Source organism: Pituophis catenifer, unplaced genomic scaffold (genome assembly GCF_029215685.1).
Source record: "Pituophis catenifer annectens isolate HBS135680 unplaced genomic scaffold, rPitCat1.0.hap2 SCAF_15, whole genome shotgun sequence".
In the NCBI taxonomy this organism is placed as follows: domain Eukaryota; kingdom Metazoa; phylum Chordata; class Lepidosauria; order Squamata; family Colubridae; genus Pituophis; species Pituophis catenifer.
Window position 1 is genome coordinate 2,884,858 of NW_027256895.1, and position 9,988 is coordinate 2,894,845.

A 9,988-nucleotide genomic window follows, 5' to 3' on the forward strand; every position below is an offset into this window, starting at 1 on the left:
TTAATCCTACATGTGTCGCAGTTGGCGGGATGGGGCGGATATTCTTTTAATAATCCAAGGGGAATAAAAATATCCAAGCGTCCTTTTGAGGTTTTCCTTCAAAAATAATTTATTGAGTTTATTTATCAAAGGTCCATCCCGCCCGTCTCTCAGTTGAAAGCAAGGAAAGGCGCGAGGGCCACAATGCAACGGAACAAGCGATGCATCTTTATTGAGAGAGAGAGAAAGAGAGAGAGAGAAAATAAAAGGCAATATTTGGGCGTTTGGGGACTTAGGAAAAAAAAAGGAGAAAATCGGGAAGCCCCTTTGGAAAGGCATAAAATTATACGCGGAGTGGAGAAAACGGGAGAGGAAAAGCAATTCTCTTCCTCTCTTTCTTTTCTCATCTCCAGGAATAATCCGGTAAAGCTAAATAAATATTGGGAATAGAGGACGGGAAAAAACTATTTGTGTCTCTCTTGTTAATAACTTTTTATCATCCGTTCTCTCTCTTTCTCTCTCTTCATCCATCCATCCAACCTACCTTCCTACCTACCTACCTATCTACCTACCTCTATCTATCTATCTCTCTATCTCCATCCATCCATCCATCCATCCATCCATCCATCCATCATCTCTGTCTCTCCATCCATCCATCATGTCTACTTCTCTATCCATCCATCCATCTTATCTATCTATCTCTATCCATCCACCTACCCATCCATCCATCCATCCATCCATCCATCCATCCATCCATCATCTCTCTCTCTCCATCCATCCATCCATCGTATCTATCTGTCTCCATCCATCCATCCATCCACCATCTCTATCTCTCCATCCATCATATCTATTTCTCTATCCATCCATCAATCCATCCATCAATTCATCCATCCATCTTTTCTATCTATCTCCATCCACCCACCCATCCATCCATCCATGCATCCATCATCTCTCTCCATGCATCCATTCATCATATCTATCTCTCTTTATCCATCCACCCATCATCTCTATCTTTCCATCCATCCATCATCTCTATCTCTCCATCCATCCCTTATCTATCTATCTCCACCCACCCATCCATCCATTCATCCATCCATCATCTCTATCTCTCCATCCATCCATCCATCCATCCATCCATCCATCCATCCATCCATCCATCATCTCTATCTCTCCATCCATCCATCCATCCATCCATCCATCCATCCATCCATCCATAATATCTATCTGTCTGCCTGCCTGCCTGTCTGCCTGCCTGCCTATCATCTCTCTCTGTCTCCCTCCCTCCCTCCCTCCCTCCCTCCCTCCCTCCCTCTCTCTTCTCCCATCATCTGCGCTATCTTGTTTCTGGACCGCTTGGCAAAAGGGAGACCCACCTGTGACGGGAGTTTTGTGAAACCAAAAGATTTTGCGGAGATCATCCAGACTCTCCCACGATTCCACCAGGTCCGAGAAGCCCTTCAGCCTCAGTTCAATCTCCCTGCGAGGACAAGGACAAGGACAGGTGAGCTGGTGGGGGGTGGGGGATTCTGGGAGTTGAAGGCCCCCCCCTCCCCATCTTCAAAGTTGCTAAGGCCGGACATCGCTGCGACAGCCTCCCTGGAATCGTAACCTTATTATTGAATTTAAATGGCAAATGTCCTCCAAGGTGGTGAAAAATTCCCTTGGTTTTGAACTTAGTGTGCACTTGGCAGAGGGTCAGATTAGATGCCCTCAAGGTACATCTCCCAATCAGGATCTTCTGCATTTCCAACATACGTTATCCTCTCTCTGTTTTACTACGAGAGAGAGAGAGACAGAGACCTGGAATGCTGACCTCCTAGAACAATTAACCAGTGGAACGCCTTGCCACTAGAAGTTGTGGGCCACTGAAAACTGGACCGCTATTTGTCTGAAATGCTATTGGCTCTCCCGCTCGAGCAGAGGGTGAGTCTAGAAGACCTCCAAGGTCCCTCCCAGCTCTCTCATTCTTGTTCTGCCGAAGCTAAAAACCCAGATCCCGACCCACAAACGTCCGTTACTCACGACTTGAGGGTGCGAACGGCAAAGACGGTGGTTTTGCTGAGCGCATACTTTGAATTCGAATGCAGGTCATCGGTGGTGTGGGCATCCACGCACCTGGGCCAGCCCGGAGCGTAGTTCTTCCAGCTGTGGTGAGAAAATCCAGGCCCAAAGATTTTTTTTTTTTTTTTTAACAGACACACATACACACAAAAGAGACTATGGAACTCCTGGCTACATGATGCAATAGGCGAAGAAGGTGAATTGCGCGTCGCGTTCTTCCCCAACCTGGCGCCCTCCACGGGGGCTGGGTTGCAAGGTCGTCGGTGCATGGGAATTATGGGAGTAGGAGTCCAAAAGGACAGCGGGGGTTGGGCACCAGGTTGGAGATGGAAATGCACAATTCTGCAAATCTTTGCAGAGAGGGAAAGAAGAAAGGGAAAAGGAGAGGAAGAAAGAGAGGGGAAACAAGCATAGGAGAGAAGGTTGGAAGGGAGGAAGAAAGGAGGGGTGGGGAGAAGGAAGGGGAAGGAGAGAAGGAGAAGGAGAGGAGGAAAGAAGAAAGTAGATGGAGAGGGATAGAGGAGAGAAGAGAGGAAGGGGAGAGAGAGGGAAAGAAGAAAGGGAAAAGGAGAGGAAGAAAGAGAGGGGAAACAAGCATAGGAGAGAAGGTTGGAAGGGAGGAAGAAAGGAGGGGTGGGGAGAAGGAAGGGGAAGGAGAGAAGGAGAAGGAGAGGAGGAAAGAAGAAAGTAGATGGAGAGGGACAGAGGAGAGAAGAGAGGAAGGGGAGAGAGAGGGAAAGAAGAAAGGGAAAAGGAGAGGAAGAAAGAGAGGGGAAACAAGCATAGGAGAGAAGGTTAGAAGAAGGGAGGTGTGGGGGAAAGGAAGGAGAAGGAGAGAAGGAGAAGGAGAGGAGGAAAGAAGAAAGTAGATGGAGAGGGATAGAGGAGAGAAGAGAGGAAGGGGAGAGAGAGGGAAAGAAGAAAGGGAAAAGGAGAGGATGAAAGAGAGGGGAAACAAGCGTAGGAGAGAAGGTTAGAAGAAGGGAGGTGTGGGGGAAAGGAAGGAGAAGGAGAGAAGGAGAAGGAGAGGAGAAAAGAAGAAAGTAGATGGAGAGGGACAGAGGAGAGAAGAGAGGAAGGGGAGAGAGAGGGAAAGAAGAAAGGGAAAAGGAGAGGATGAAAGAGAGGGGAAACAAGAGTAGGAGAGAAGGTTGGAAGGGAGGAAGAAAGGAGGGGTGGGGAGAAGGAAGGGGAAGGAGAGAAGGAGAAGGAGAGGAGGAAAGAAGAAAGTAGATGGAGAGGGACAGAGGAGAGAAGAGAGGAAGGGGAGAGAGAGGGAAAGAAGAAAGGGAAAAGGAGAGGAAGAAAGAGAGGGGAAACAAGCGTAGGAGAGAAGGTTAGAAGAAGGGAGGTGTGGGGGAAAGGAAGGAGAAGGAGAGAAGGAGAAGGAGAGGAGGAAAGAAGAAAGTAGATGGAGAGGGATAGAGGAGAGAAGAGAGGAAGGGGAGAGAGAGGGAAAGAAGAAAGGGAAAAGGAGAGGATGAAAGAGAGGGGAAACAAGCGTAGGAGAGAAGGTTAGAAGAAGGGAGGTGTGGGGGAAAGGAAGGAGAAGGAGAGAAGGAGAAGGAGAGGAGGAAAGAAGAAAGTAGATGGAGAGGGATAGAGGAGAGAAGAGAGGAAGGGGAGAGAGAGGGAAAGAAGAAAGGGAAAAGGAGAGGATGAAAGAGAGGGGAAACAAGCGTAGGAGAGAAGGTTAGAAGAAGGGAGGTGTGGGGGAAAGGAAGGAGAAGGAGAGAAGGAGAAGGAGAGGAGAAAAGAAGAAAGTAGATGGAGAGGGACAGAGGAGAGAAGAGAGGAAGGGGAGAGAGAGGGAAAGAAGAAAGGGAAAAGGAGAGGAAGAAAGAGAGGGGAAACAAGCATAGGAGAGAAGGTTGGAAGGGAGGAAGAAAGGAGGGGTGGGGAGAAGGAAGGGGAAGGAGAGAAGGAGAAGGAGAGGAGGAAAGAAGAAAGTAGATGGAGAGGGATAGAGGAGAGAAGAGAGGAAGGGGAGAGAGAGGGAAAGAAGAAAGGGAAAAGGAGAGGATGAAAGAGAGGGGAAACAAGAGTAGGAGAGAAGGTTGGAAGGGAGGAAGAAAGGAGGGGTGGGGAGAAGGAAGGGGAAGGAGAGAAGGAGAAGGAGAGGAGGAAAGAAGAAAGTAGATGGAGAGGGATAGAGGAAAGAAAAGAGGAAAGAGAGAGAAGGAAAGAAGAAAGGGAAAAGGAGAGGACGAAAGAGAGGGGGAACAAGAGTAGGAGAGAAGGTTAGAAGAAGGGAGGTGTGGGGGAAAGGAAGGAGAAGGAGAGAAGGAGAAGGAGAGGAGAAAAGAAGAAAGTAGATGGTGAGGGATAGAGGAGAGAAGAGAGGAAGGGGAGAGAGAGGGAAAGAAGAAAAGGAAAAGGAGAGGACGAAAGAGAGGGGAAACAAGAGTAGGAGAGAAGGTTAGAAGAAGGGAGGTGTGGGGGAAAGGAAGGAGAAGGAGAGAAGGAGAAGGAGAGGAGGAAAGAAGAAAGTAGATGGAGAGGGATAGAGGAGAGAAGAGAGGAAGGGGAGAGAGAGGGAAAGAAGAAAGGGAAAAGGAGAGGATGAAAGAGAGGGGAAACAAGCGTAGGAGAGAAGGTTAGAAGAAGGGAGGTGTGGGGGAAAGGAAGGAGAAGGAGAGAAGGAGAAGGAGAGGAGAAAAGAAGAAAGTAGATGGAGAGGGACAGAGGAGAGAAGAGAGGAAGGGGAGAGAGAGGGAAAGAAGAAAGGGAAAAGGAGAGGAAGAAAGAGAGGGGAAACAAGCATAGGAGAGAAGGTTGGAAGGGAGGAAGAAAGGAGGGGTGGGGAGAAGGAAGGGGAAGGAGAGAAGGAGAAGGAGAGGAGGAAAGAAGAAAGTAGATGGAGAGGGATAGAGGAGAGAAGAGAGGAAGGGGAGAGAGAGGGAAAGAAGAAAGGGAAAAGGAGAGGATGAAAGAGAGGGGAAACAAGAGTAGGAGAGAAGGTTGGAAGGGAGGAAGAAAGGAGGGGTGGGGAGAAGGAAGGGAAGGAGAGAAGGAGAAGGAGAGGAGGAAAGAAGAAAGTAGATGGAGAGGGACAGAGGAGAGAGAGAGGAAGGGGAGAGAGAGGGAAAGAAGAAAGGGAAAAGGAGAGGAAGAAAGAGAGGGGGAACAAGAGTAGGAGAGAAGGTTAGAGAAGGGAGGTGTGGGGGAAAGGAAGGAGAAGGAGAGAAGGAGAAGGAGAGGAGAAAAGAAGAAAGTAGATGGTGAGGGATAGAGGAGAGAAGAGAGGAAGGGAGAGAGAGGGAAAGAAGAAAAGGAAAAGGAGAGGACGAAAGAGAGGGGAAACAAGAGTAGGAGAGAAGGTTAGAAGAAGGGAGGTGTGGGGGAAAGGAAGGAGAAGGAGAGAAGGAGAAGGAGAGGAGAAAAGAAGAAAGTAGATGGAGAGGGACAGAGGAGAGAAGAGAGGAAGGGGAGAGAGAGGGAAAGAAGAAAGGGAAAAGGAGAGGAAGAAGAGAGGGGAAACAAGCGTAGGAGATCCCAGCTGAGTTGCCTGATCGGCAGAGAGGCTTTTCAAAGCATTAGAAAAAATGCTTTGAAAAGTTTTTTTTTTTTTTAAAAAAAAAGTTGACCACGCCCACCCCAGTCACATTAACCCCGCCCACCGAGCCACGCCCACCGAACCGGTAGTGACAAATTTTACATTTCACCCCTGCTTTGGGGCTCCCGGTGGGTCCCCGAAGAGAGAGAAGGGGGGCAGGGGGGGGGCTTTGCTCGACTCACCCGTAGCTTTCCTGCTTTGTGGCCAGCTCTTTCTTGCGATGGGCCAACAGGGTGGGGCTCCCCGCATCGTCTTCGATCGTTTTGGCTGCAGGAAAAAAGAGAACCGAAGGCCGGTTTGGGGGGGGGGGGTCAGAGTGGGGAAGTCCGCCCCCCCCCCCCCCCCCCCCCCGAAAAACACGGGACACTTTGATGCCCGGGAGCTCAGCTTTCCCTAATGAACCGAGGAGGCTGTTGAGTCCTGGAAACTCTTTGCATGCTCAGAGGCACCGTTTCACCGGATCTTTTAATCCCACGTATCACCGGTCTGGCTCCCAGATATAGCTAATTCCCGGCCAGCAAGGGTGCTGGGGAGGCTGGTTATTGCAATACCATACATCGGGGTGGGGTGGGGGCCTTCATCGAATAATCTTTCTTCCTCCTGTTTTCCCCCACAACGACAACCCTGTGAGGTGGGGTGGGCTGAGAGGAAGGGACTGGCCCAAAGTCGCCTTGCAGGCTTTCGTGCCTAAGGCGGGACTAGAACTCACAGTCTCCTGGTGGTTGGCCTAAAGTTATCTAGTCGGATTTCATAGCGAAGGCAGGACTAGAACTCACCGTCGCCTGGTGATTGGCTCCAGAACCACCCAGCTGACTTACATGCCTAAGGCAGGACTAGAACTCACAGTCTCCTGGTGATTGGCCCAAAGTCATTTAGCTGGCTTTTAATGGCTAAGGCAGAACTACAACTCCCCATCTCCTGGTGATTGGCCGAAGTCACCCAGCCGCCTTTCATACCTAAGGCGGGACTAGAATTCACAGTCTCCTGGTGATTGGTCCAAAGTTACTTAGCCAGCTTTCATACCTAAGGCGGGACTAGAACTCACAGTCTCCTGGTGATTGGTCCAAAGTTACTTAGCCAGCTTTCATACCTAAGGCGGGACTAGAACTCACAGTCTCCTGGTGATTGGTCCAAAGTTACTTAGCCAGCTTTCATACCTAAGGCGGGACTAAAACTCACAGTCTCCTGGTGATTGGCCAAAGTCACCCAGCCACCTTTCATGCCTAAGGCGGGACTAGAATTCACAGTCTCCTGGTGATTGGTCCAAAGTTACTTAGCCAGCTTTCATACCTAAGGCGGGACTAGAATTCACAGTCTCCTGGTGATTGGCCTAAAGTCACCCAGCTGGCTTTCATACCTAAGGCGGGACTAGAATTCACAGTCTCCTGGTGATTGGCCCAAAGATTTAACTGGCTTTTAATGGCTAAGGCAGAACTACAACTCCCCATCTCCTGGTAATTGTGGCCAAAGTCACCCAGCTGGCTTTCATGCCTAAGGCAGGACTAGAACTCACAGTCTCCTGGTGATTGGCCCAAAGTTACCTAGCCGGCTTTCATACCTAAGGCGGAACTAGAACTCCCCATCTCCTGGTGATTGGCCAAAGTCACCCAGCCAGCTTTCATGCCTAAGGCAAAGAACTAGAACTCAGAGTCTCCTGGTGATTGGCCCAAAGTTACCTAGCCGGCTTTCATACCTAAGGAGGAACTAGAACTCCCTGTCTCCTGGTGATTGGCCCAAGCCATTGATCTGGCTTTTAATAGCTAAGGCGGAACTAGAACTCACTAGTCTCCTGGTGTTGAAGCGAGCACCTTAACCCGTATACCATGCCATCTTCGGCCGTATCTTGAAGACCCTTCTCCAGAACCACCCACCCACCCAGCTGGGGTCTGGGGCCGAGGGGGCTGGCTCACCTGCCTTTTCCCCTCCCTCCAGGGTGAAATGCTCCCAGTTTGGACCGGATCGCCTGATCCGGTAGCGATGGAGGCAGGTGGTTCGGAGAACCGGTAGCAAAAATCCCTGCCCCCCCCCCATTGCCCAACTGAGCCGCACAATCATCAGAGGCTTTTTTTTTTTACTTTTAAAAACATTTTTCTACAACCTCTTTGGCCGAAAAAATGCTTTTAAAAGTAAAAAAAAAAAAGCCTCTGATGATCACTCGGCTCAGCGGGGATCGTCAGAGGCTTTTAAAAAGCATTTTTTTCTACAACCTCTGAAGAGTTGCTGAGTTGCCTGATCGGCAGAGGCTTTTTTATTTTAAAAGCCTCCGATGATCTCAACTGAGTTGCCTGATCGGCAAGAGGCTTTTTTTTTCTTTTAAAAGCCTCTGACGATCCCAGCTGAGTTGCCTGATCGGCAGAGGCTTTTTTTTTTCTTTTAAAAGCCTCCAACAATCCCAGCTGAGTTGCCTGATCGGCAGAGGCTTTTTTTTCTTTTAAAAGCCTCCGACGATCCCAGCTGAGTTGCCTGATCGCAGAGGCTCTTTTTTTTCCTTTTAAAAGCCTCCGACGATCCCAGCTGAGTTGCCTGATCGGCAGAGGCTTTTTTTTCCTTTTAAAAGCCTCCGACGATCCCAGCTGAGTTTGCCTGATCGGCAGAGGCTTTTTTTTCTTTTAAAAGCCTCCGACGATCCCAGCTGAGTTGCCTGATCGGCAGAGGCTTTTTTTTTCCTTTTAAAACCTCCGACGATCCCAAGCTGAGTTGCCTGATCGGCAGAGCTTTTTTTCCTTTTAAAAGCCTCCGACGATCCCAGCTGAGTTGCCTGATCGGCAGAGGCTTTTTTTTTCCTTTTAAAAGCCTCCGACGATCCCAGCTGAGTTGCCTGATCGGCAGAGGCTTTTTTTCCCTTTAAAAGCCTCCGACGATCCCGGCTGAGTTGCCTGATCGGCAGAGGCTTTTTTTCCTTTTAAAAGCCTCCGACGATCCCGGCTGAGTTGCCTGATCGGCAGAGGCTTTTTTTTTCTTTTAAAAGCCTCCGACGATCCCGGGCTGAGTTGCCTGATCGGCAGAGGCTTTTTTTTCTTTTAAAAGCTCCGATGATCCCAGCTGAGTTGCCTGATCGGCAGAGGCTTTTTTTTCTTTTAAAAGCCTCCGACGATCCCAGCTGAGTTGCCTGATCGGCAGAAGGCTTTTTTTTCTTTTAAAAGCTCTGATGATCCAGCTGAGTTGCCTGATCGTCAGAGGCTTTTTTTTCTTTTAAAAGCCTCCGACGATCCCGGCTGAGTTGCCTGATCGGCAGAGGCTTTTTTTTTCTTTTAAAAAGCCACCGACGATCCCAGCTGAGTTGCCTGATCGGCAGTGGCTTTTTTTTCTTTTCCCCCACCAAGTCACGCCCACAGAACGGTAGTAACCAATTTTAGATTTCACCACTGCCTCCCTCCCAGGTGTGTGTGTGTGTAGGGGAAGAGGAGGAGGAGGAGGAGGAGTCCAAAATTGTCCTACCTGTCCCTTCGCGCAGAGTCAGGGTGCAGTAGCCCTCCAGCCACTGGTAGGAGGGGAAGTGGTATGTCTCCCCCCGAGGCGTCTTCACCCGGACGTAGTTGCAGAACCAGTTGTCCTTGGGGAAGAAGAGGTAGGGCTCCTTGTGAAGGCGGATCAGCACGATGGGACCCAGGTCCTGCTCACAGGGCACCTCGTATTCGTCCACCTGGAGGCAAAACCGGATTAGGCTAAACCGGAGAAAGAGATCTGAGATCGGTCTGGGATGAAGGAGAAAGCTATTAACCAGCGGAACCGCTTGCCACCAGATGTCGTGGGGTGCTCTCCATGGCTGGAGGGCTTTCCAAGAAGAGATTGTGTGTGTGGTGTGAGTGTGTTTGTGTACGAAGCTGGGCTTTTAAGGCCTGCCTTCCTTCCTTCCTTCCTTCCTTCCTTCCTTTTCTTCCTTCTTCCTCTCTCCTTCCTCTCTGATTCATTCCTCTTTCCTCCCTCCCTCTCTCCCTTTCCCCCTCCTTCCTTCCTTCCATTTCTTCCTCTCTCTCCTTCCTTCCTTCCTCTATCCTCCCTCGCTCCCTCCCTCCCCCCTCCTTCCTCTTTGACTCGTTCTTCCTTCCTTCCTCCCTTCCATCCTTCCTCCCTTCCTCCCTCTCTCCCTCCTTCCTTCCTCTCTCCCTCCCTCCTCCCTCCTTCCTCTCGGATTCATCTCCTCCTCCCTCCCTCCCCCCTCCCTTCCCTCCCTTCTTTCCTTCCTCTCTCCCTCCCTCCTTCCTCTCTTGATTCATTCTTCCTTCCTTCCTCCCTTCCATCCTCTTCCCCTTCCTCCCTGATTCATCCTTCCTTCCTTCCTCTCTGACTCATTCCTCCTTCCTTCCTCCCTCTCTCCCTTTCCCCTTCCTTCTTTCCTTCTTTTCTTCCTCTCTCTCCCTCCCTCCTTCCTCCCTCCTCCCTTCTTCCTTC

General features: G+C 50.1%; 1 protein-coding gene across 1 annotated transcript in view; it reads right to left on the reverse strand.

Moving 5' to 3' along the window:
* Positions 1-9,988, reverse strand: part of LOC139324233 (hydroperoxide isomerase ALOXE3-like) — a 30,828-nt gene that overhangs the window by 17,859 nt on the left and 2,981 nt on the right. Inside the window, 4 exon segments of the mRNA XM_070953951.1 lie at positions 1,353-1,456; positions 2,002-2,124; positions 5,779-5,863; positions 9,035-9,239. Coding sequence (XP_070810052.1) covers positions 1,353-1,456; positions 2,002-2,124; positions 5,779-5,863; positions 9,035-9,239 — 517 coding nt within the window.